This window comes from Microcaecilia unicolor, chromosome 8 (genome assembly GCF_901765095.1).
Source record: "Microcaecilia unicolor chromosome 8, aMicUni1.1, whole genome shotgun sequence".
NCBI classification, from domain to species: Eukaryota; Metazoa; Chordata; class Amphibia; order Gymnophiona; family Siphonopidae; genus Microcaecilia; species Microcaecilia unicolor.
This window is the reverse complement of record NC_044038.1, coordinates 69,173,890-69,200,663: the sequence shown is the minus strand read 5'-3', so window position 1 is coordinate 69,200,663 and position 26,774 is coordinate 69,173,890. Positions and strand designations below refer to the sequence as shown.

Here is a 26,774-nt window from a genome sequence, read left to right as displayed (position 1 = left end):
CAGTTCAGGATGATATTTTCTTTAGACTTCAGTTGCTGATATTTCTAGTAGCTCCTGTGATTTGGGTCCTGGAGTTTTACTAAGGGCAGTTTGTGGTACCGTTTGTGCCCATCTGTAGTTGAATTCCCCCATCTTAAGGGGAGGAGATCTGAGTGTGTATTAAGTGGTTTTGTTTAGGTGGAGGTGTTTTGTTCCTCTGCTTTGTTACTGTTTTACTGGTTAGTAGAAGGTCTGCACAGGCTACTTGTGTAAGACGTTTTAGTGTTCTCAGTCTCCCTCTGCTGGTAGGAGTGCATAACCCAAGCGTCTTGAACGGTCTGGAGGATCTAGAGGAAAGAAAATTAGCAGGTAAGGCCTAATTTCACCATCCTCTTTAGGCTGCTAAAACTTCTCTTTATCATCTGGCATCAAGGGATAAAGCTTAGCCATGACTTTTGCTACATTCACACTCCACTGAAATTAAGGTGTGAATGGTTTCATGCACTGGGAACTATGTGAAAGATTTCCCAGCTCCTACCAAATGGGATTATCTGTCTTTTGAGCCTGTTGAGGTTATGAGACTGAAATCTCCAAAGCTTTCAGTGTTTGTGATAGCGTCTGACAAGTCATTTTTTTAAAAAATGATCGACAACTGTGGGGTCATCCCCATCTTTTGCTGGGAGCTCTCCTTCCTCCAACTGTCCAGACCCAGGAAGTTGAGAAAAGGAGCCAGAAATTCTAGAATGATAAGCTTCAAGATCTAATAGTTGAAAAGGAACTGGTTCCTGAGCCAGCACAGGAGGGTGAGACAAGGTTTCTGCTTGAGAAGATTTTAACAAAAAAGCTTTATCAGGATGAGCATGAATTCTGGGGAAAAATAATTCCTTGCAGATAAATGAGAAGACTCACTCAAAGCACCAGGCAAGGAAGAAATACCGACTGCAGTAGAAAAAACTGACTCATTTGCTTGCAAATGTCTGTTGAATCAGCCACTGCTTCAGATGGGTCTCGTAGTAAAATGGCAATTGTTCTCACATTGTCCTCTCCAGCGCTGTGACTTTGAGCAACCTGCATCTTGCTGGACTTGAATCTGCCCTGAAACAGCTCTTCTGTTTAACTGGGCTGCCTCCTTGGTCCTGCTGCTGAGGGGAAGTGCTGCTATAGGCAGAACACTCCCCTGCTCTCACCTCAGGTACATTGGCTGCACTTAAAATTTAGGATGGTCCTGTAGCCTTCCCAGAATGGAAGAAAACATCAGCTCAGTGCAGGCAGCACCCTGCAAGGCTCCCCTAGCTGCAGCTACCAGATAAACAATCCTCATGACTCCCCAAAACAGAAGAGAGGAAAATATGGAAAGGACTTGCCACTCAGTGCTTCTTCCAATGTCTCCCATGTCTGTGTTCCTCCACATAAGGCACTGCTGGAAGCTATGAGGGTATGGTAAGGGGAGGGATCTCAGACTCCTCAGAGATTTTCCCGTGGCTCTATCCAGACTTGTACATTTTTTAAAGTAAATCAGAGTATCACCAGATAGTTCTAGACCCCCTGCTCAACTAAAGTCTGGCCTTATGACTGGTTCAGGACCTGTTGGAGACCTGTTCAGGAGCTGCACAGTCTGCCCATTACCATCTTCTGGAGACAGAAGTACTGAACACCTTAGGCTTCACAGTGTTCATAAAGGGCAGAGCCCACAAGCCCGTCTCTGTCTCCATCCGTTGATTGACAGGCACATCCCACAGGACCTAGACTAGTCTGGTGTGGACCCTAAGGAATGGCCCCTTGTGGGGCTTCCTACAGCATCTTTGCAGTCTTTGAGCAAAACTCTCCAAAAACTACCTGATAGCTTCCTCTTGCAAAAAAAGATCCAAGCAAGGCTATATCATTAAGCCCAATCTCCTCTGACTGTATAGAAAGCTGAAGAAAAATCTGATGGATTAAGAATGGAAGATGCCTTGCCCCCTATCAGTGTGGTGTAAGACATCATCATATAAAGTGTGCCATAAAGTCTCAGACCTTATACAGGGCATAAATCCTGATTTGCAGTCTGCTTTGTTTTCCCACTCAGTCCTCTCATAGGTGCCACCATAGGATTTGGTATTGAAAGGTGTTGGTGAGGACTCCTTCTGAGCTCCTTAAAGAACTTCACATTCAAGACTTTATAGTGGCCATCTGAACAGAAAGATATCGGATTTGCAGGCTCTCTAGAGGGCTGCCTCTCCAAGTAGGTTAGTTTTGCACACATCATGACAGCAATGAGATAGAAGACTTGTGGAAAGGCAATCTGCAGTACCATTGGCCAGATACTTTCAAAGTTGGTACCCTGGGCTCTGATTGGCCCTGGAGTTCAAATCTAGCCAGGAGGTACAGGATTTTCCCCAGTCTCAGTTAGGGAGAATAGAGGAGAAACGTCTGTGTCCCGAGACCCTGTTCAAGACTTGTGAGCAGTTAATTTCCTGAAAGCGCTGCGTACACCTTGTAGCGCTATAGAAATGCTAAATAGTAGTAGTAGTTACCCAGGTAGTAACAAGTGTTAGATAGTTTTAATGTTGATCCTTGTTTTAGTTATCTGTTATTGCTTGCTGTACTTTTTCACCTGTTGCTTTCAAGTGTTCACTGTTCCACTGTGACAATAAACCTGTTAGTTTATTGGCTCTGTTGTTCTGGATTGACTAAGAATTCTGTTGGTTTGTGTGTTGGTCTGTGGGTTCTTTCCAGGGACTGTGGTACCCCTGAGAATGTGGCTCCAGTAGCCTGGATATCACTGGGGAACAACTTGAGAGTGGGAGACTCACCAAGAGGCAAGTGGGACCTAGTCGGTGGGAGGAAGGTGCTAGTATAGAGCACGTGCCCAGGTACAGGCGGGCCCAAGCGGTGCTGGGGACCCTCTAGGTGGACGCAGGGTTAGCTCCAGGCAGGTGCTAGGCGTTCTGTGACAAGTGTAGACTAGAGATGATCTGCTTTGATACAGAAATAGTCAGTGAAGGCTGCCCATGATCCTCTATAGGGTAATGCCTCAAACCAGTTGTTTTTGGTCTTCATCTACTGGTAGAAGAGCATAAATCCACGTGTCTGGACTGATCTGAGAGTCTCAAGGAAATAAAATTAGTAGATAAGATTTAATATTTCATTGTTTACTTTGATTATTACTTGGGAAATGTTTAGACTTTGGTCTTAAGTAGATTTTTTTCTCAGATTATCGTTTTTCCTACTTCCTCTAGGAACCAGGGGATCTGCTACCGAGAGTGTGGCGGCCGAGTATTTCTTACCAACATTTCCTCGTCCGCTCTGGGCTCTCAGAAAGCTGGAGGAAGCCCTGGCTTTGGTATGTCTTATTGTGTATGGGTGTTGTCCACTTCAGACACCATGAAGCCTTGTCACTTAGAGACACACTGCCCCAAGATCAGCCTGACCCTTACACCAGATGTTGCTTCCTCCAGCATGGTAAGTACAGTGAGGAGGGTATGCTTTCACCTTGCAGTGTTCTGGTGGTTCACATGTCCTGTTTTTGGATTATATTGGTGGCTAGGATCAAACTTTGTATATTTGTGTATATGTTTCATCTGACTTTGATTGACACGTCTCTCTCCATGTTCTGCCCTTCTTTTTTCTCTTACTCATCTGTAGAAAAGTTATGTGTATGCCTTTGATGGTCTGCCTGAGTTCCTGAACAGTGGAGTGATCCAGTCTAATAGGAGCTGCCTCATTGGAGCCTTCAGCGGTAGGAAGGAGCCCAGCACAGTGGAGGCTACCTCAGGTAATGGATCTTCAATCAACTAGACAAGCTGTCGCTTGTAAGTGAACATAGGGAGTAATACCTGCCTCTGGGATGAAGGGCTGGTGAGCTTACTGGCCACTGCAGCAGTGGAGTCTGTCCTTGGGATGAATCATCAATCGTGGAGGGTGGACATTAGATTTTTGGTGGAAATCCTTCCTGCTTTGAAAATCTATTCCATTTTCTCTCTCAGGCCTCCTTGTGGTGTATTATGAAGCAAACACGACTGAAGCGGCTGGTTTCAATGCCACATACATGGTGCACCGGTGCCTTCAGAGCTGTGGAAGCAACCAGGAGTGCAAGAATGGGCTGTGTGTGTGTAAGGACCGTTACACTGGGCCCAACTGTGAGATAGAGATCTGCCCCAGGAACTGCATGGTGCAGAGTGGCAGAGGAGTGTGTAACCGGGTAAGAGGGTCTTCAGATATTCACAGTGGAGAGAGAAGTATGTAACTGGAGGGGGGAGGGGTCGTGAACCTTTAGGTGTCACAGCAGGGGAAGGAGAAATGGATAAGTAGGGTGATGCAATCCCCTTAGGCTATGGCTATTACCCAGAGACGGTGTTTATAACCAGATAAGTCTTCTGGGACTGTGTGCCACATAGTAAACACTAATATGTTACCTGGCCTTTTGTTTTTTTTACAAGCAGTGACTTGGGGGGGAGAGGGGTCTACAACACAATTTTTGATGGGTCATTTGATTATTATGTGCTCATGTTGGTGAGGTATGGTTTTCATTTTGTTGCTTATTATGAATGTTCCAACTGCTAGCCATCGTGATCAGTTGTTTTGCTAGGTGGCTTATAAATGCACTAAATCTGTTTTTTAGATTTATATATCACCTCTTTTTACAAATTCAAAAGTGGTTTATTTATTTATTTATTGCATTTGTATCCCACATTTTCCCACCTTTTTGCAGGCTCAATGTGGCTTACAATACATCATGAATAGGGGAAAGATATAAGAAAGAGACAATTAGTATTGCAAAAGAATCTTGGGTAACATGATAATGATAAAACATGATAGTACAATAACAAGCAACATTGTAGGACGGTACTGAATATATGTGGAGGAGTTCACATGTGTTGATCTTTGTGGTATGTCTTGTTGAAGAGATGGGTTTTCAGTAGTTTGTGGAAGTTAGTTAGTTCATAAATTGTTTTTAAGTTGCGCGGCAGTGCGTTCCAGAATTGTGTGCTCAAGTAGGAAAAGGTTGACGCATGCATTAGTTTGTATTTTAGACCTTTACAGTTGGGGAAGTGAAGATTAAGGAATGTGCGGGATGATTTTTTAGCATTCCTGGGTGGTAGGTCTATCAGGTCTGTCATGTAGGCTGGAGCATCACCGTGGATGATTTTGTGAACTAGAGTACATATTTTGAACGTGATGCGCTCTTTAAGTGGGAGCCAATGTAGCTTTTCTCATAGGGGTTTGGCACTTTCATATTTTGTTTTAATGAATATGAGTCTGGCTGCAGTGTTCTGGGCTGTCTGAAGTTTCTTGATTATTTGCTCTTTGCAGCCAGCGTAGAGTGCGTTGCAGTAGTCTAAATGACTGAGTACCATTGATTGTACCAGGTTGCGGAAGACGGTCCTTGGGAAGTAAAGTCTTACTCTTTTTAATTTCCACATTGAGTGGAACATTTTTTTGGTTGTGTTTTTCGCGTGGCTTTCAAGTGTTAGGTGTCGGTCAATGGTAAGTCTAAGAATTTTTAGGGTCTCCGAAATTGGAAGATTCAGTTTTGGTGTGTTAATGGTGGTGAATTTGTTCGTGTTATGTTGAGAGGTAAATATTAGGCATTGGGTTTTTTCTGCGTTGAGTTTCAGCTGGAATGCATCCACCCATGAATGCATGATATGGAGACTTTGGTTGATGTCGTTGGAAATTTCCTTTAAATCTTGTTTAAATGGGATGTAGATCGTTAACATTGTCTGCGTATATGTACGGGTTACGGTTTTGGTTTGATAGTAGTTTGGCCAAAGGTATCATCATTAGGTTGAATAAGGTTGGTGAGAGGGGGGATCCCTGTGGAACTCCGCAATCAGGTGTCCATGTGGCTGATGTGATCGAATTAGATATCACTTGATATGAGCTTGTGGTTAGGAACCCTTTGAACCAGTTGAGAACGTTACCTCCAATTCCGAAGTACTCAAGGATATGTAGTAGTATTCCATGATCAACCATGTCGAATACGCTGGACATGTCAAATTGTAGAAGTAACATGTTCTTACCAGTTGCAATCGTTTGTTTGAATTTAGACATGAGAGTAACTAGTACTGTTTCAGTACTGTGGTTAGATCGAAATCCTGACTGGGAGTCGTGTAGTATTGAGAATTTGTTTAAATAATTTGTGAGTTGTTTGGTCACCATCCCTTCCGTTAGTTTTGTTATTAGGGGGATGGATACTACTGGTCTGTAGTTGATTAGTTCCCTGGCACTTTTCTTTGCGTCTTTGGGTATGGGGGTAAGTAGAATGTTTCCTTTCTCCTTCGGGAAGAGTCCATTTTGTAGCATAAAGTTCAAGTGATTCGTTAGGTCTGTTATAAATTGTTTCTCCGAGGACAAGCAGGCTGCTTGTTCTCACTGATGGGTGACGTCTACGGCACCCCCTCCAATCGGAATCTTCACTAGCAAAGACGTTTGCTAGCCCTCAAGAAGTACACCCAGTGCGCCCGGATAATCTCGCTCACTGATAGGCACGCTTCGTGTCTTCAGTGTCTGGGGGCTGGGCACCGCCCACAGGCCTGTAGTCTTTGTGCTCTTTTGCAGAAGAGGACTCGGGTAGCGAGATTAGCCCAGTGGAACGTTCTGTTCTCCGGCGCTTCGACGGCAACAGCATCTCAGGATTCGTTGAGTGCATCGGCGTCGGCAGCACCGAAGTCTTCGGGGAGTGCATCGGCGTCGACGGCATCGAGGCATATTCCTCCTGCATCGACGGTACCGAGACTTCGGAAGAGTGCGTCGGCGTCGGTGGTACCGGGACCCCCGCTGGTGCTGATGTCATCGGACGGTGGTGCTTCGTCTGGAGTGCAGGTGAGGGCTGTCCATTCCCCTGCTGGTGGCGGTGAGCCTTCGGGTGGGTCTCCTCCTGCCCTGAGGGCTCCTGCGGTATAGCCCCCCCCGGGATCGACCATCTTCGGACCCGGCCCCGAGGAAGCGACGTCTGGATTCAACGTCCTCCTCATCGGTACCGGGGAGCTCCGGTGATATGCTTCGCTCAAAGAAGTCAAAGAAGCATCGTCACCGGTCACCTTCCCGACTTGGTACCAGGAGCTCTGGGTCGTCGAGGGAGTCGGCACCCAGCAGGCATCGGCACCGGGAGGACCGCTCACCCTCCATCCAGGAGGTGTCGGTGCGCTGTACCCCGGACAGCCCGGTACCCGCCTCCGCGCCCGGAACAGATTCTGACCTCGACGCCTGGACCGGCTTCTCAGTCTTTCTCCACAGCCGCTCTGCACGAGAGTCTCCGGGCCGTTCTTCCAGGCATCCTGGAAGAGCTGTTACGTCCTTCTCCTCCGGTACCGGGGGTGCCTGCGCCACCGGTGCCGTCGAGTGAGGCGACGGCTGGCCCTTTGCCCAGGGTGAGTGGTACCGGCTTCAGCTACCTCCCAGGTGTACTCCCCGACGACGTCGGGGGAGGGAGCTTTGCCGCTGTCGGCCAGGGAGTCCACCTCTCGACGCTCCCACCGTGGCCGTGTTTCCACGGAGTCGGAACGGGCGCGGCTTCAGACACAGGTTCGTGAACTTGTGTCTGATACCGATGGTGAGGCCTCGTGGGACACGGAGGAGGACATCAGATATTTCTCTGACGAGGAGTCTGATGGCCTGATCCCACTCCCTCCCCTGAAAGACAGCTTTCTCCTCCCGAGAGTGTGTCTTTCTCGGCCTTTGTCCGGGAGATGTCTACGGCCATCTCCTTCCCGGTGGTCGCGGAGGTTGAGCCAAGGGCTGAGATGTTTGAGCTTTTGTACTATCCTCCTCCACCTAAGGAAGCGTCCACAGTACCCATGCATCATGTCCTAAAAAAGACATTGCTGGCGAACTGGACCAAGCCACTAACTAATCCCCACATTCCCAAGAAGATTGAATCCCAGTGTTGGATCCATGGAGACCCAGAGCTGATGCGCACTCAGTTGCCTCATGACTCTGGTGTGGTGGATCTCGCCCTGAAGAAGGCTAAGAGTTCTAGGGAGCATGCTTCGGCGCCCCCGGGCAAAGACCCCAAAACCTTAGACTCCTTTGGGAGGAAGGCCTATCATTCTTCCATGCTCGTGGCCAAGATTCAATCATACCAGCTCTACACGAGCATTCATATGCGGAACAATGTGCGGCAGCTGGCGGACTTGGTGGACAAGCTTCCTTCTGAGCAAGCCAAGCCGTTTCAGGAGGTGGTCAGGCAGCTGAAGGCATGTAGGAAATTCCTGGCCAGAGGGGTATATGATACCTTCGATGTTGCGTCCAGGGCCGCTGCTCAAGGTGTGGTGATGCGCAGACTCTCATGGCTGCATGCCTCCGACCTGGAGAATAGGATCCAGCAGCGGATTGTGGACTCTCCTTGCCGAGCGGATAACATTTTTGGGGAAAAAGTCGAACAGGTGGTAGAACAGCTCCACCAGCGGGATAACGCTTTCGACAAATTCTCCCGCCGGCAGCCTTCAACATCTACCTCATCAGGTAGACGTTTTTATGGGGGAAGGAGGGCTGTTCCCTACTCTTCTGGTAAGCGTAGGTACAATCCTCCCTCTCGACAGCCTACGGCCCAGGCTAAGCCCCAGCGCGCTCGCTCTCGTCAGCAGCGTGCGCCTCAGCAAGGCCCCAAAGCTCCCCAGCAAAAGCAGGGGGTGAGCTTTTGACTGGCTCCAGCAGAGCATAGCTGATATCAAAGTGTCCGTGCCGGACGATCTGCCGGTCGGGGGGAGGTTGAAAGTTTTTCACCAAAGGTGGCCTCTTATAACCTCCGACCGTTGGGTTCTTGAAATAGTCCGGCAAGGATACGCCCTCAATTTGCCCTCCATGCCTCCAAATTGCCCACCGGGAGCTCAGTCTTTCAGCTTCCAGCACAAGCAGGTACTTGCAGAGGAACTCTCCGCCCTTCTCAGCGCCAATGCGGTCGAGCCCCTGCCACCGGGGCAAGATGGGGCTGGGATTCTATTCCAGGTACTTCCTTGTGGAAAAGAAAACAGGGGGGATGCGTCCCATCCTAGACCTAAGGGCCCTGAACAAATATCTGGTCAAGGAAAAGTTCAAGATGCTTTCCCTGGGCACCCTTCTTCCCATGATTCAGGAAAAAGATTGGTTATGCTGTCTGGACTTAAAGGATGCTTACACGCATATTCCGATACTGCCAGCTCACAGACAGTATCTCCGATTCCGTCTAGGAACACGTCACTTCCAGTACTGCGTGCTACCCTTTGGGCTCGCCTCCGCGCCCAGGGTGTTCATGAAGTGCCTGGCTGTGGTAGCAGCAGCGCTCCGCAGGCTTGGAGTGCACGTGTTCCCTTATCTCGACGATTGGCTGGTGAAGAACACATCCAAGGCAGGAACTCTACAGTCCATGCAGATGACTATTCGACTCCTGGAGCTACTGGGGTTTGTGATAAATTATCCAAAGTCCCATCTTCTCCCAGTACAGAGACTCAAATTCATAGGAGCTCTGCTGGATTCTCGGACGGCTCGTGCCTATCTTCCGGAGACAAGGGCCAACAATCTGTTGTCCCTCGTCTCCCGGGTGCGAGCGTCCCAGCAGATCACAGCTCGGCAGATGTTGAGATTGCTTGGCTACATGGCCTCCACAGTTCATTTGACTCCCATGGCTCGTCTTCGCATGCGATCTGCTCAATGGACCCTAGCTTCCCAGTGGTTTCAGGCTGCTGGGGATCTAGAGGACGTGATCCACCTGTCCACGAGTTTTCTCGAATCCCTGCACTGGTGGACGATTTGGTCCAATTTGACTCTGGGACGCCCTTTCCAAATTCCTCAGCCGCAAAAAGTGCTGACTACGGATGCGTCTCTCCTGGGGTGGGGAGCTCATGTCGATGGGCTTCACACCCAGAGAAGCTGGTCCCTCCAGGAAAAAGGTCTACAGATCAATCTCCTGGAGTTACGAGCGGTCTGGAACGCTCTGAAGGCTTTCAGAGATCGGCTGTCCCACCAAATTATCCAAATTCAGACAGACAACCAGGTTGCCATGTATTACATCAACAAGCAGAGGGGCACCGGATCTCGCCCCCTGTGTCAGGAAGCCGTCAGCATGTGGCTGTGGGCTCGCCGTTACGGCATGTTTCTCCAAGCCACATATCTGGCAGGTGTAAACAACAGTCTGGCCGACAGGTTGAGCAGGATTATGCAACCTCACGAGTGGTCACTCAACTCCAGAGTAGTGCGCTGGATCTTCCAAGTGTGGGGCACCCCCTTGGTAGATCTCGAGCCAACCACAAGGTCCCTCAGTTCTGTTCCAGACTTCAGGCCCACGGCCGACTGGCATCTGATGCCTTCCTCCTGAATTGGGGGGCAGGCCTGCTGTATGCTTATCCTCCCATATCTCTGGTGGGGAAGACTTTGTTGAAACTCAAGCAAGACTGAGGCACCATGATTCTGATTGCTCCTTTTTGGCCGCGTCAGATCTGGTTCCCTCTTCTTCTGGAGTTGTCCTCCGAAGAACCGTGGAGATTGGAGTGTTTTCCGACCCTCATCACCCAGAACGAAGGGGCACTTCTGCATCCCAACCTCCAGTCTCTGGCTCTCACGGCCTGGATGTTGAGAGCGTAGACTTTGCCTCTTTGGGTCTGTCGGAGGGTGTCTCCCATGTCTTGCTTGCTTCCAGGAAAGATTCCACTAAGAGGAGTTACTTCTTTTTATGGAGGAGGTTTGCCGTCTGATGTGACAGCAAGGCCTTAGATCCTTGCTCTTGTCCTACATAGACCCTGCTTGACAACCTTCTGCACTTGTCTGAGTCTGGTCTCAAGACCAACTCTGTAAGGGTTCACCTTAGCGCAATCAGTGCATACCATTACCGTGTGGAAGGTAAGCCGATCTCGGGACAGCCTTTAGTTGTTCGCTTTATGAGAGGTTTGCTTTTGTCAAAGCCCCCCATCAAACCTCCTACAGTGTTATGGGATCTCAATGTCGTTCTCACCCAGCTGATGAAACCTCCTTTTGAGCCACTGAATTCCTGCCATCTGAAGTACTTGACCTGGAAGGTCATTTTCTTGGTGGCAGTAACTTCAGCTCGTAGAGTCAGTGAGCTTCAGGCCCTGGTAGCCCATGCTCCTTACACCAAATTTCATCATAATAGAGTAGTCCTCCGCACTCACCCTAAGTTCTTGCCGAAGGTGGTGTTGGAGTTCCATCTGAACCAGTCAATTGTCTTGCCAACATTCTTTCCCCGTCCTCATTCCTGCCCTGCTGAACGTCAGCTGCACACATTGGACTGCAAAAGAGCATTGGCCTTCTATCTGGAGCAGACACAGCCCAACAGACAGTCCGCCCAAATGTTTGTTTCTTTTGATCCCAACAGGAGGGGAGTGGCTGTGGGGAAACGCACCTTATCAAATTGGCTAGCAGACTGCATTTCCTTCACTTATTCCCAGGCTGGGCTGGCTCTTGAGGGTCATGTCACGGCTCACAATGTTAGAGCCATGGCAGCGTCAGTGGCCCACTTGAAGTCAGCCACTATTGAAGAGATCTGCAAGGCTGCGACATGGTCATCTGTCCACACATTCACATCTCATTACTGCCTGCAGCAGGATACCCGACGCGACAGTCGGTTCGGGCAGTCGGTGCTTCAGAATCTGTTTGGGGTTTAGAATCCAACTCCACCCCCCTAGGCCCATGTTTATTCTGTTCCAGGCTGCACTCTCAGTTAGTTGGATAAGTTGTTAGGTCAATCTCAGTTATGTCCTCGCCGTTGCGAGGCCCAATTGACCATGTTTGTTGTTTTGAGTGAGCCTGGGGGCTAGGGATACCCCATCAGTGAGAACAAGCAGTCTGCTTGTCCTCGGAGAAAGCGAATGCTACATACCTGTAGAAGGTATTCTCAGAGGACAGCAGGCTGATTGTTCTCACAAACCCGCCCACCTCCCCTTTGGAGTTGTGTCTTCCCTTGTCTTTGTCTTGCTACATACGGGACTGACGAACACGAGCCGGTTCGGGGGGGAAGGCAGTCGCGCATGCGTGGTGCGCATGGGCGCGCGAGGGCTAGCAAATGTCTTTGCTAGTGAAGATTCCAATTGGAGGGGGTGCCGTGGATGTCACCCATCAGTGAGAACAATCAGCCTGCTGTCCTCGGAGAATACCTTCTACAGGTATGTAGCCTTCGCTTGAGGGGCAGATGTCATAAGGTTGTTTGGGCATATGTCTAATTTGCAATGTGATTTGGTGAATCTTTTAAGCGTTTGGGAGATGAGATCCTCCGATAATATCTCAAAGTTGGTCCAGGTTCTATCTGCTGGGTATATACCGGGGTCTGGATCTAGACAGTCAAGGAGTTTGGCGTATTCGATGGTACTAACAGGTATTTTTAGTCGCAATTGTACGATTTTCTCATTGAAGTATTAGATTGTCTGCTCCTGGTGTATCTTTACTGTTGGTTGTAACTGGCGTGATGTCTTGTAGTTTATTCACAAGTTGGAAGGGTTTGCGTGTGTCCTTGTAGTTTGGTCCTATTTCAGTTTTGTAATATAATCTTTTAGTTTGTCTTATGGTGTATTTATATTTTCTTTGAAGTTGTTTTCAGGCGTTAAGTGTGGGGTCATCTTTCTTTTTTTTCCACGCACGTTCTAACTTTCTAACTTGTGTTTTGAGTTTTTTCAGTTCTTCATTGAACCTCCAATGACCTATTACTGGCTAAATCCAGAGGTCAATATTCCATCCTCATTCTTCTTGATCTTTCCGCTGCTTTTGACACTGTCGATCACAGCATACTTCTCGATACCCTGTCCTCACTTGGATTCCAGGGCTCTGTCCTTTCCTGGTTCTCTTCCTACCTCTCCCTCTGCACCTTTAGTGTTCACTCTGGTGGATCCTCTTCTACTTCTATCCCTCTGCCTGTCGGCGTACCTCAGGGTTCTGTTCTTGGTCCCCTCCTGTTTTCTATCTACACTTCTTCCCTTGGTTCATTAATCTCATCCCATGGCTTTTCCTACCATCTCTATGCTGATGACTCCCAAATCTACCTTTCTACCCCTGATATCTCACCTTGCATCCAAACCAAAGTTTCAGCGTGCTTGTCTGACATTGCTGTCTGGATGTCTCAACGCCACCTGAAATTAAATATGACCAAAACCGAGGTTCTCATTTTCCCCCCAAACCCACCTCCCCGCTCCCCCCATTTTCTATTTCTGTTGATGGCTCTCTCATTCTCCCTGTCTCCTCAGCTCGAAACCTTGGGGTCATCTTTGACTCTTCTCTCTCCTTCTCTGCTCATATCCAGCAGATTGCCAAGACCTGTCGTTTCTTTCTTTACAACATCCGTAAAATCCACCCCTTTCTTTCCGAGCACTCTACCAAAACCCTCATCCACACCCTTGTCACCTCTCGTTTAGACTACTGCAATCTGCTTCTTGCTGGCCTCCCACTTAGTCACCTCTCCCCTCTCCCCTCTCCAGTCGGTTCAAAACTCTGCTGCCCATCTCGTCTTCCGCCAGGGTCGCTTTACTCATACTACCCCTCTCCTCAAGACCCTTCACTGACTCCCTATCCGTTTTCACATCCTGTTCAAACTTCTTCTACTAACCTATAAATGTACTCACTCTGCTGCTCCCCAGTATCTCTCCACACTCGTCCTTCCCTACACCCCTTTCCGTGCACTCCGCTCCATGGATAAATCCTTCTTATCTGTTCCCTTCTCCACTACTGCCAACTCCAGACTTCGCGCCTTCTGTCTCGCTGCACCCTACACCTGGAATAAACTTCCTGAGCCCCTACGTCTTGCCCCATCCTTGGCCACCTTTAAATCTAGACTGAAAGCCCACACCTTTAACATTGCTTTTGACTCGTAACCACTCGCCTCCACCTACCCTCCTCTCTTTCTTCCCGTTCACATTAATTGATTTGATTTGCTTACTTTATTTATTTTTTGTCTATTAGATTGTAAGCTCTTTGAGCAGGGACTGTCTTTCTTCTATGTTTGTGCAGCGCTGCGTACGCCTTATAGCGCTATAGAAATGCTTAGTAGTAGTAGTACCATGGTATAGAGTTCTTTCTGCGTGAGGTTCTGGTTTGAATTGGGGCAATATTGGGGCAATATTGTCTAATATTGATTTGCATCTATCGTCCTATTCTAGGAGGAATTGGTTTGTATCTGTCTTTATTGTCAATGACATGATGTGATTAGTTTGACAAGTGTGCTTTAATAAAGCACTTTTAGTGTTTAATGTGTTTAGTGTTTAATGTGAGAAAATTAGACATTATTAGGACAGTTTACAAAGGGATTTTTCCTAGGTAAATGGGTGCTTACCTGCAGAAAATATCCCTCCACCCCCATGTGGAGAAAAGGAACAGTACCAAGGGGTGGGTGGTTTGAAGTACACACTGGGATTTCATGTACAAAGTATGGGATATAAAAAATCCCCTTCCTTATAGTCCTTACCAATGGGTTGTGCCTGTCAACCAGCAGATGGAGATAGAGACCAAAAAGGAATTGTGCAGTCCAGGCTCAAATGTCCAGGCTCTGTCTCCAACAGATGGTGATGGGCTGACATAGCAGATGATGGCAGATAAAGACCCACATGGTCCATCCAGCCTGCCCAACAAGATGGCCATAATTGCACCCGGCACTTTGTACAGGTTACATTCCTTCATGATCAAGTACAAACAGGGCAGTAAGCAATTTGCCACAATGCTAACCACATATAAGCAGTTATATTTGATGCAGTCTTGGAAGAGTGGTTTTATAATTTTGGTTGCACTGTAGTCACATTCATTATCAATATTTGATTAAACCCAATCCAACAATGTTGCCAACTGATCACATTTTACTTGGTATCTATCTTAAGATGTCTTCCCCTCTCCCTCTGAGATAACACTTATAGCATGTGATGTGATAAAAAATATGTATACTTGATCTAGCTATGTCCTTACCATTTTTAGGACAAAAACTGTGGAAGTCTGCCCGGCACTGGCCTTAGTTCCCAACTACAGGAGTTGCCTTAGAAGACCACTCCAGTCCATCTAGATCCAGTTTTTCCATAATTGGGACACTGACTATAGAAGTCTGCCCAGCTCTGGCCCACTTACCAAAAACTGGGATTGCCATCTACTTAAATTAGGTCTAGTGAAAATGCTGACTAGCATAGACTTTTACCCCACTCTTCATGGAGTTTGGCTGACTATGCTGGGATTCAAACCAGCAACCTTGAGTTCTGGAGACAGATTGTAATTGTGAAGGAGAAGACTTATGGGATATCCCTGTGTGTGTGCTTCAAAAGCTACATGGAAGATGTGGGCATTAATCCCACTACATCTTGTATAATAAGCAAGCACTCAACCAGTTGAGCTAGTTTCCCTAACTGACCACATTTCTTTTGTTCTGTTGTAGCTAGTTCCTGGGCAAGTTAGAGAACAGGCTTTCATTTGAGCATTGAAGGACACTCAGGAATCCAGGGCTAATTTTAATTTACTTATTTATTTGGATTTGATTTAATTTAAGAAAAAGGAAAAAAATAGAGGAAGCCACAAGGGAAATACTCAGAGTCTGAGTCGTCCTCTCTCCTTCTCCCCCCCCCCCCCCCCCCCCCCCCCCCACCAGTCAACAGTTTTTATCCTGTCTGCTAGCTTCTATTAATTTATTTTCTTGGAAAACAAAAAAAAGAACAGCAAAGAGAGCTCCAAAAGGGGGTAGCGGTCTTGCTGAGAGCGTTAAGTTCTCTGCTTTTCTCTTGTTGCAGTTTGCTTTTCTGCTGTTTTTACCCTGCTGACTGCCTTTCAGCTATTTTCTGACAGCTGACACTGACAGCCTGTTTAGCACCAAGAGTGGCGCAACGAGGACTGTCCAGGACAGTTTTATTTTGTTTTCTCTTTACTGCTGCCAGGAACATTTGGGAAACATGGAGGCCCCAGCGAGTTTCACAAAGTGGTGTTGAAAAGAAGCTCAGGACAGTATGGCTCTTGACGTATAAGAACAACAGAGCACTTCAACTACAGGTTAAATCCTTCTCACTTGCAAACTTCTCTTTCTGATAGTGCTGTGACTCCGGAAGGAGCTTATATTGCTGTTTGTTCTGCAGGTCGACTTCCTCACAAGAGGGTATGGGAACATTGGCCATTTTAACTCCTTTGGTGCCAATTTGTTTCTTCCCTTTCCATTCAAAATGAGCATTTTTCTCTTTCTGTTCCTCTGGGGGAAGCCCTTGGCAGTTAAGCAGAGCCTTCAGGCTCCAGGAAAATTTCTCTCCTGATTTTGTCATCCTGCTCCATAAATCGTGCTTATTGAATTTTTCTCCAAAGGCGTAGCTTCTACATGAAGTTCGGAGTGTACTCAGTGCACTTGAATTCCCTTCTCACACCAAGAGACCAAGAACCGAGGAATTATATGACTGGGAGTCTTTTACCATCAGGTCAGAAGTTATGTTAGAGCATAGTTTTGTTTCTGTTTTGTCTAAGGCTTCTTTTCTCATTCAATCCTTGAAACAAAGTGAGCTTATGGTGGTGGAAAATGATGATCCTACTGCAGTTGGTCTCCACCATCAGGTGGCTTCCATTGGAGATTCTATTCTTGAAGTGATAAGAAAAGTACCTAAATCTTTCCCATGTAATTCAGGCATTGATTACTGGGGGTGGATGTGGGAAGAAAAGGTAGGGCTCAAGATTGATAGAGCTATGGTTAAACTTTACCTTTTGGTGCCAGAGGAGAAAGAGAAGTTCAAATAGCCTTTGATGCATTCACTGGCAACTACTGTTACTAAGAAGGTCATTATTCTGGTGGAAGATGGTGCAGCTCTGAATGACTGGAGATGTTTTGATGCAAGCATTTGAAGTTTTAGGGCTTGGACTCTTTGTAGTGCCTATGTTTCCAAAGCTTGTCTCCACTGGGTTCAGCAATCTCACATGGGGGCATTGAAAGAAGACCTAGAGTTGCCTAGACATCTGCACATTTGGAGGCAAACATAGCTTATATAGCAAATGTTCTCTATGATCTAACAAGGACTTCAACCAGATATATGGCTGTCAGTTTCAGCTAGGTGTCTTTTTGTGGGTTTGTAATTGATCTGTGGATGCAACCTCTAAGACTCAGCTTAGAAGGCTTCCCTTCAGAGGAAGGTTACTCTTTGGAGAGGATCTGGAAAAACTGGCTAAAGGTCTTGGGGATTCTAAACCTCAGAGACTTCCAAAAGAAAAGCCAAAATCTCCATTCCTCTTCTATCAGACCAAAGATTTGAGATACTGAGTGTTACCATCAGGGGCAAATGGGTTGTAGTTGGCTGTCTTGTCTGAAAGGAAGGTGAGCCCTTAGGTCCCGCAAGGCCCCGAAGGACCTCAAAGGACAGCCGTGCAACCCCAAGTCTTCACCCGCGGCGACCGCCGTTCACCAAGGGTTGAGCCCCCAGCTGCAGGTGGCCAACGGGACTTCTGGAACCGCGGGGTTGACAAACTGACCCAGACTGGAACCAGGAGCGAATAGGGCAGGTGGAAAACGGAGGAGTCCAAAAACAGGCAACAGGTCAGGGCAGGCAGCTCACAGCGTAGTCTGAATCAGGCAAAAGGTCAAGGCAGGCGGCTAGCAGAGTAAACCAGGAACAGTCCAAAAGTCAAAACCAGTAGAGCAAAGAAACCAACTGAGAACAAGAACAAACGGAGAATGGCCTCGGGAAACAGAACCTGAAGCAATGTCCTATCTCAGGCCTGCTCCTTAAATACTGTTAGCATTCAACCGCCCAGCCCCAGCAAACATAGCCGGCCAATCAGAACCTGGTTACCGACAGAATCCTTCTGATTGGCTCTGTCCGACCTCCCAGGTGGGACTACAGCATTGGCCTCCCAATCTAACTCCTCTGAGGCGGAGCTTCGGGTTCCCGCACCCGAAAGTGAAGGAGACGCCGGCCATCGCGTCTCGGCGCCATTCTCCCCACTGGCGCAAGCACGGACCCCATAGCCGGCGATCGAGAGTCCGGCAGCCGCGATCGCCGGCCCACGGCCTCGGCCCCGGACTGGGCGACTATCACCGCGGCGAGCCCCGGCTCTCCGCCGCGGTTTCAAGAAAGCCGGCCCTCGCCATGATGGACGCCGGCTCCTGCTTCCCACGGAGGAGCAGCCGGAGGGAGCGACGGATGTGACATTGGCATTCTCATTTACAGTTTCGCTCTACCTCCTTTTGATCTGACAAAAAAGAGAAAGGTGAAGAGGTGAGATCCCATGTTGCCTCTAGATCTTCTCAGTGATCTGCTGCGGGCCCGTCCCTCAACAGGGCATATTTTTTAATTATTTTATTGTGGAGGAGTGGCTTAGTGGTTAGGGTGGTGGACTTTGGTCCTGGGGAACTGAGGAACTGAGTTCGATTCCCGGCACAGGCAGCTCCTTGTGACTCTGGGCAAGTCACTTAACCCTCCATTGCCTGCCGCATTGAGCCTGCCATGAGTGGGAAAAAGCGCGGGGTACAAATGTAACAAAAAAAAATTTTTTTTATTTATTTGTTGAATTTGTATCCCACATTTTCCCCACATATTTGTAGGTTCAATGTGGCTTACATAGTACCGGAAGGTGTTTGCCTGCTCCGGTGAGAACAGATACAAAGTGATATAGTGGCAGGATAAAGTTCATGTGGCAAAGTCACATTTAGGGAAATGTGCAGCGGAGGAATTCAGTTATGTCCATTACATACTTTATTGGAAGATGTCTTTCTGTATTTGTCAAGGAGTGGACTCCAATGACTTCAGGCAGGTGGATGTTAGATGTGGTCAGACTCGGTTACAAATTAGAGTTTTCCCATCTTCTCGTACATTCTTGTATGACTTCTCTCTGTCACTCACCTTCCAAAAAAGAGGCAGTACAGTCCAGTCTCCAAAGGTTGTTGGACTTGTAAAAGGTTGTCTCGCTTTCGTAGGAGGAGTGCAGCATGGGGGTGGTATTTGATTTACTTCGTAGTTAGAAGGAAAGTAGTTTTCATCCTATTCTGTATCTCAAGAGTGTCAGAGTGAACTGTACTCTTCGGGTGTCTCATTTTGTCTTTTTTGTGGTTCATCTTGAGGAGTTTTTAGCTTAGGTGTGAAAGTAGTGTAGCTTCATGTTCCAAATTGGCCTCCTTATGAGAGGTTCTTGCAATTCTATTTCAAACAATGCGTTTTGGTCTTGCCACAGCACTTGCCCTTTCCAAAATCATAGTGGTGATAGTGTCAGCTCTTCATCACGAGGGAATAAGGGTTCATCCTTAGACTGGTTAATTTGAGCCAAGTCAAAGGAAAGCTTTCAGGTAATGAATTGAGCCAGTGGCGTTCCTAGGTCGGCTGCTACCCGAGGCGGATCGCCGCTGCGCACCCCCCCCCCCTCCACAGGGTGCAGCATGACACCCCCCTCCCCGGCGCATCAAGTCCCCCCCCCCCCCCCCCCCCCCCGGGTGCATTCTTGGCTGCTGGAGGGTGCAGAGATCAGCCACGCGCCTGTCGGCTCTACTGGCTCCTTGCTCCCTCTGCCCCGGAACAGGAAGTAACCTGTTCTGGGACAGAGGGAGCAGGGAACCAGCGGAGCCGACAGGCGCATGGCTGCTCTCTGCACCCTCCAGCAGTGTGCACCCGGGGCGGACTGCCCCCACTGCCCCGCCCTTGCTACGCCACTGAATTGAGCGGTCCAATTCTTGTAGTCTCTTGGCTTGGTCATAAACTTTGAGAAAAGCAGTCTGATGTCTTTGCAGTGGATCAGGTTCCTAGGAGCTCAATTCAGTGTAAAGGAACACAGTGTTTTTCTGCCTAAACAGAGAGGTCTGAATATTCAGGCCTAGATCTTAGGGTTACTGGAGCAGCCTGCTCCTTGAGCATGAGATTACATGCAGGTGGCAGTGACCAGATAGTTGATGCCATGAACTTGAGTTCATATGAGCCCATTCCAAAGATCTCTACTGAACCTTTGAGTAGCTCATACCCAGACCTACAAGTGCTGTGGACACCAGTGGCACAACCTCAAGAAGGGCAGCAGTTGGAGATTCCCAGCTGGGTGATTTTGACAATGGATGCTAGCTTGTTAAGCTGAGGTGCTCATTGTCTTGGGCAGGTGGTGCAAGACAAGCGGTTGACCTTCAAAGCATCTTGGTCAATCAACCATTTGGAAACCAGAGCCATTTGGAAGGCCTTGATACCATCATTTAAGGATCTGATTGCAGGCAAAGCAGAAAGAATTTTATTGGACAGTGTTACGGCGACGACATATGTCAACAGGTAAGGAAGTACAAAGAGTGCTGGATCAAACTTTTAATGACCTCATGGCTGATGGGTTTCAGCGGGCAGAAGTAGTACTTAGATGGCAACTCCAGTAGTGGGGAAATGATGCAGAATGAAAAAAAAATGACTTGCTTCTGTTACTGGAAATTGAGCTCATAAAACTTTACTAGATTTAAGGCCTTCATTTAAACCTTTACCTTGGCCTCATCTGTTTTTCTTATCTGACATGTCCTATTTACACTGCTTTAGTATTCCCTCTTTCTAAAGCCTTCACTTGCTTTATCAGTTAGTGACTGGGAGCAAGGAACATTCCTTTCTGTGTACATGCATATGTTACTCAGGCCACGTTCTGTGTACATATATGTTCTCTGATTGGTTATCCTGGCCAGGTCCTGGCCTGTTTGGGCCAGGGAGAGCAGGAGTATAATTGTAGCTATGCACCAGTATTTTTCTGGGAGCTTTATCTAGGGGCTCTGTCTTTTCTTTCGAGTTTTTGGCCTCTCTTTTTGCTCTGTGTACTGTGGGGACTTAGCCACAAATCTCTGCAGTCCAGACCCTTCGTACCCCTTCCTTGTGCAAGGGAGGCGACTGCTACGAATATCATCCACCTGTAACCAGAAGCTGTAGCTGTTCAATCTGCCATCATACTAAAGGTATTTATCTTGTATATTTCCTAGGTGAGTGTATGTGAGTGTGTAGTTTATGCACATTTGTTATCTGAAAATATAAAAGAACCTACAAGGTTTCAGCAGGAGTCCCTGCTGTTCCAAATCAGAACGTAAAGCCAGTGCAGGGCAGGCTGCTACGGTCTGTGTCCTGTAAATGGCAAAAGACAGATTGGAAACAAATATGTGTTTTTTTTATATTACATTCATATCGCTTGCTATGAGTGCAAGTGCTGTATATTTAAATGGGGGGGGGGGGGGGAGCAGAAGACATCTTAAGGTTGAAATTAGCAAATAATATATTAGGTAGCAAAATCGTTAGATTAGTCATGTATTGATAATGAATTTGACTTTGCTGTGTAGCCATAATAATAAAACCACTCTTGAGACTATTGGCATACTGTTGCAGTATTGTGTTCTAAGATTGCATCATATATAACTGCAAACTGATGTTTGTGACATCATAGAGTAGTTGTTCTTTGCAGCCAGCATAGATTCCCTCAGGGTTTGCCACTCTCCCCTACACTAGTCAACATAATGATGATACCATTGGCTAACGCCCTATCCAAATTGGGTGTAATCCATTCATTTACGCAGATGATGTTACAATTTATATACCTTTCAAACAGGACTTGGCTGAAATCACCAACCTCATTAGCCTAGGCCTGAGTACAATGGACGAATGGGCTAACTCATTTCATTTGAAACTGAATACTGAGAAGACTCACTGCCTCATAATATCATCTCAGCATAATAAATATAATCCTACTACTTGAAATACTCCCAACTTTCACTACCCATTTTGGACAGTTTAAAACTTTTAGGTGTCACAATCGGTCGGCACCTAACCCTGGAATCTCAAATAAATTACACCACAAAGAAAATGTTTTACTCAATGTGGAGACTTAAAAGAATAAAACCTTTCTTCCCTCGAAATGTTTTTCGCAATCTGATTCAATCAATGGTATTAAGCCAGCTGGACTATTGTAACGGAATCTATGCTGGCTGCAAAGAACATCTACTCAAGAAACTTCAGACTGCCCAGAACACTGCGGTGAGACTGATCTTTGGAAAATCTAAATTTGAATCTGTCAAGCCCCTTTGAGGAAAATTGCATTGGCTTCCCATTAGAGAACGAGTTGCCTTCAAGGTCTGCACCTTGATTCACAGGATCATTTGCGGTGTAGTTCCCGAATACATGCTTGATCTGGTTGACTTACCACCCAGACACAGATCCAGCTTCTTTTGATCTTACTTAAATTTACACTATCCAGATTGTATTTTCCTTAAATATAAATCTACATATGCCTTCAACTTTTCCATCATAGGAACTCAACTGTGGAATGCTTTACCCAAATTAGTAAAATCAACTCAGAACTATCTAAATTTTAGAAAATTACTGAAGTCCATCTTGTTCAAAAAGGTCTATTATCCAGGCACAACATAATTAGATTTACTTTTGGTTTCAAATAATTCATGGACACTAATACCTTAGATTTTCTTTACTAACTTGTTGTTTAAATGATGCCAATTTGTTTATTATTTATTTATTTATTGCATTTGTATCCCACATTTTCCCACCTATTTGCAGGCTCAATGTGGCTTACAATATTACATCATGACCAGCGTCACGCAAGCGTAGGTAAACAATTAGGTTACATACAAATAAATAAATGTAACATAATGGATATAATCAATTCAGTAAATCAGAAAACAGTTAAACTATTATACCACTATTATACTACTGTTATACTGTATAAATGTACTTTTTGTACTGTAGCCCTACTACAGTTTTGTGTAAGCCATCCTTCTTTGTTAATTTGTACAGCGCTGCGTAACCCTAGTAGCGCTCTAGAAATGTTAAGTAGTAGTAGTAGTAAGCCACATTGAGCCTACAACTAGTGGGAAAATGTGGGGTATAAATGTATTAGATAAATAAATTGTTTCTTCATGAAGGAATTTAACATGCATGAAGTGGCGGTTTCAACTCTAGCAACCTTGGGCAGATTGAATGGACAATGCAGGTCTTTATCTGGCATCATTTACTATGCAACTTTTCTGCAGTGGCTCTGGAAGCATCTGCTTTACTTTGTTGGGCTGAGTCCTATCTAATTGCTCTCTTGGTAACACACATTGCTGTGATTCAAAACATTCAAGCAGAAGGAATAGGGTTCTAAAGTTTGAGCCTGCAGATAGGTGGGAAAATGTGGGATACAAATGTAACAAACAAACAAACAAACAAACAAATAAATAAATGTTCTGGTTCAACCTTGGTCACATTTGGGGATCCTCTGTGGCCAGTGATAGGCTGAGTTCTTCAAAGAATTGCCTCTCATTCCAATCTTATTTCTTGTAGCTCCGGATTGGCCTTGAAGGCCTTGGTTTGTGGGATTTACCACGAATTGCTGCTGCTGTTTCTCAAGAGAGAAGCTGTTTTAAGTCCAGTAGGTGGAATTGTTTATACTGCACAATTGGGTTGGTATATCAAGCCCTGATGCAGTGCTTTAGGAGGGCAAAATGTGACCGTGTTGAATTTATTCACCACAAAATTTAAGATTTTGTGGTGAATAAATTCAACTTTTTATGAAAGCTTTTTGGCAATTTGCTTCTTTTTTGCTTCATGTTGGATCTTGTGAGTCGCCTGCCTACTTGCTTCCTTGGAGTTAAAAAGAAATTTAAAAAGGTGCAGTGGTTTTGAAAGCTACTATTGCCCATTGGCTTAAAGAAACCATTTCTTCTGCTTACATCTTAAAGGTTAATCACCACTTAAGGGACTGAGGGCTTACTCAGCCAGAGGGATTGCGACTTCATGGGCTGATCATGCAGAATCTTGCCAGAAGATATTTGTAGAGCAGTGACTTAGTGGGGCACAATCGAAAGGGATGCCCAAGTTTTGCTGAGGACATCCTCGCAAAACGTCCCGGTGGAGGGATAGGGAAACCCGTATTATCGAAACAAGATGGACATCCATCTTTTGTTTCGATACTACGGTCGGGGATGCCCAAATCCTGAAATTTAGGTCGTCCTTAGAGATGGTCGTCCTTAGACTTGGTCGTTTCTGATTTTCGGCGATAATGGAAACCAAGGGTGTCCGTCTCAGAAACGACCAAATGCAAGCCCTTTGGTCATGGGAGGAGCCAGCATTCGTAGTGCACTGGTGCCCCTGACATGCCAGGACACCATCTGGGCACCCTAGGGGGCACTACAGTGGACTTCATAAATTGCTCCCAGGTACATAGATCCCTTACCTTATGTGCTGAGCCCCCCAAATCCCCCCCAAAGCCCACTCCCCACAACTGTACACCACTACCATAGCCCTTACGGGTGATGGGGGGCATCTAGGTGTGGGTACAGTGGGTTTCTGGTGGGTTTTGGAGGGCTCACATTTACCACCACAAGTGTAACAGGTAGGGGGGATGGACCTGGGTCCGCCTGCCTGAAGTGCACTGCACCCATTAAAACTGCTCCAGGGACCTGCATACTGCTGTGATGGACCTGAGTATGACATTTGAGGCTGGCAAAAAATACTTTTAAAAGATGTTTTTTTTAGGGTGGGATGGGGTTAGTGACCACTGGGGGAGTAAGGGGAGGTCATCCCCGATTCTCTCCGGTGGTCATCTGGTCATTTCGGCCACCTTTTTGTGCCTTGGTTGTAAGAAAAACAGGACCAGGTAAAGTCGTCCAAGTGCTCCTCAGGGACACCCTTTTTTTTTTCCATTATGGGTCGAGGACGTCCATGTGTTAAGCATGCCCGTCCCGCCTTCGCTATGCCTCCGACATGCCCCCATGAACTTTGGTCATCCCTGCGACGGAAAGCAGTTGGGGACGCCCAAATTCGGCTTTAAATTATACCGATTTGGGCGACCCTGTGAGAAGGATGCCCATCTTCAGATTTGTGTCGAAAGATGGGCATCCTTCTCTTTCGAAAATGAGCCTGTTAATCTTCTTTACATAGTTTTACTAAGCATTATCGATTCAATGTTGCAGCTTTTGGAGCTGCAGTGATTAAAGCAGAAGTTTGTTCCTGCCCACTTTATGGGGTACTTTTTTACATTTTATTGGATCTGGACTGGTCTGGTGGGATGATAAGGAAAAATGTGTTCATACCTGTTCATTTTATTTCCTTTAGACCCACTAGACCAGTCCAAGCTTGCCTTCTTGTATTGTTTGTTGTTTTTCCTGTTTTAAATATGTGTTGATATTCTTTTTGTTGGATTTTCTTTCTTAGAATCCTGGATTCCTTCATTTAAAGGATAAATTAAGGGGAATTGTAATCATTGCTTCATTATTGAGAAGCTGTTGAGCTCACTAACAATTCGTCTCTGTCTCCATCTGCTAGTTGATGGGCACAACCCATTAGTTTTGGATTGGTCCTTATTGGTTCTGGACTGGTGTGGTGGGACTCGAGGAAAGAAAATTAGAAAGTATGAGCAAATGTTTCCTTGACACCAACTGCTTAGGTATTTTCAAAGGAAAACTACCTGGGGAGTTTCTCTTTGTACCCAGGGACCTGCAATTGAATTTTCAAAGTACCCACTTTGAAGATTGTTTCCTACCAGGAAAAGTTTGACACTGTCTGTGAACATTGCCGGTTCACGGGTATATTATATCCATGTACCTGCAAGTACATTTTCAGGGTCTGCAGTGCACAGTAGTTATACCTGTGTACATTTGCACCTGCTTTTGAACGGACACAATGTACACACAGAAAGTATGCATAAAGCTTTTATAATGAAAGGGTAAGTGTACCTTGCCTTTATTGAGCTAATCTCGATTCTTCTTGTCACAGGTAAACAACTGTTTATTTGCTTAAAAAAGTTTTAAAAATTCCCTGCGAATGACACTAATGCATTGTTTTGGAAATGTAAAAAAAGAAAACTGGCTTTTAATCAGAATAACATTAGTATTTTTTGTTTTAGACTACTGGGTTGTAGACTATGTGGGTATTTTTTGTTGCTTCTTTTTATTTAATTTTATATAAGCACTGATCCTTCTCTCTTCAGAGTCTTGGTCTGTGTATCTGCAGTGATGGATTTGGGGGTGCAGACTGCTCTTCCCCTCTAGATCCAGGAAATATCATCTGGGAGACAATCATTGATACCCAGCTGACTGTAGTGAGTACTCCTTCTCTTCTCACCGTGAATACACTATTGCTGCTAGTGACACCCAGGATTGCTCCATAGCCCTCAGGGATACACAGAGTCTGGTTGATTCATTCATAATTTGATGTAAATTCTTGAAGGAAAGTGGACAGTAGGCTCTCTCCTGATTACTCTTGAAAGGTGCCACAGAAGGCTTAAACTCAATCTTCTGGAAAAGGTTTTACTGGAATGCCTTAATGTGACAGCCTCAGGAATATACCTCATTTGTCAGTATTTACCAGTGGCATATACTCAGGGGACACCTTTCCAGGGTCCTCTGAAGGCTGTATGGCTGACTTTTGTGGAAAATTAACCAAAGATTTTATTTTCCATTCATTCATTATTCAGTTTATTGCCTAGTGGGTTAGAGACAGGAGTTGAGAACCAGTAAAATCAGAATTTAAATCCCATTTCCCACACTGAGTCTTCTTTGACCTTGGGCAGGTCACTCTCTCTCACATTGCCTCAGTTACTCACTTAGACTGGAAGCTCCTTTTTGTGTGGCCTCATTGTAACTGAATTCTAATAAAACCAAGGTGCTTGTAAGAGGTTACAACAAGATCAGTTAGCAACACAAGTGTGGTGACATTATCTGATGGCACCAAAAACACAGTAGCTCTCTCATATTTCAGTTTGTATATAGCTTAAGGTTCAACTCTTGGGGAAGTAAGAGGGATTTTGTGGCTGCTGAATCCTGTAGTCTCTGTTAACAAGCAGAATGAATCAGCCACAAAATGGGGATTCCCTAGCTTAGGGCTGCATGACGTATCTGAGCCTTGTAATTGTAATTTTAAGCTGTCACACTTCAACTAGCAGCAACCCATGGATATAAGCTCGATAAGAGTTGAGAATTC

At 46.2% G+C, this 26,774-nt stretch overlaps 1 protein-coding gene across 1 annotated transcript in view; it reads left to right on the top strand.

Annotated features, from left to right (window-relative positions):
• MEGF8 (multiple EGF like domains 8) overlaps positions 1-26,774 on the top strand; it is a 223,616-nt gene that overhangs the window by 101,195 nt on the left and 95,647 nt on the right. Inside the window, 4 exon segments of the mRNA XM_030213349.1 lie at positions 3,198-3,420; positions 3,604-3,733; positions 3,945-4,159; positions 25,783-25,893. Of these exon segments, the coding sequence (XP_030069209.1) occupies positions 3,198-3,420; positions 3,604-3,733; positions 3,945-4,159; positions 25,783-25,893 (679 nt within the window).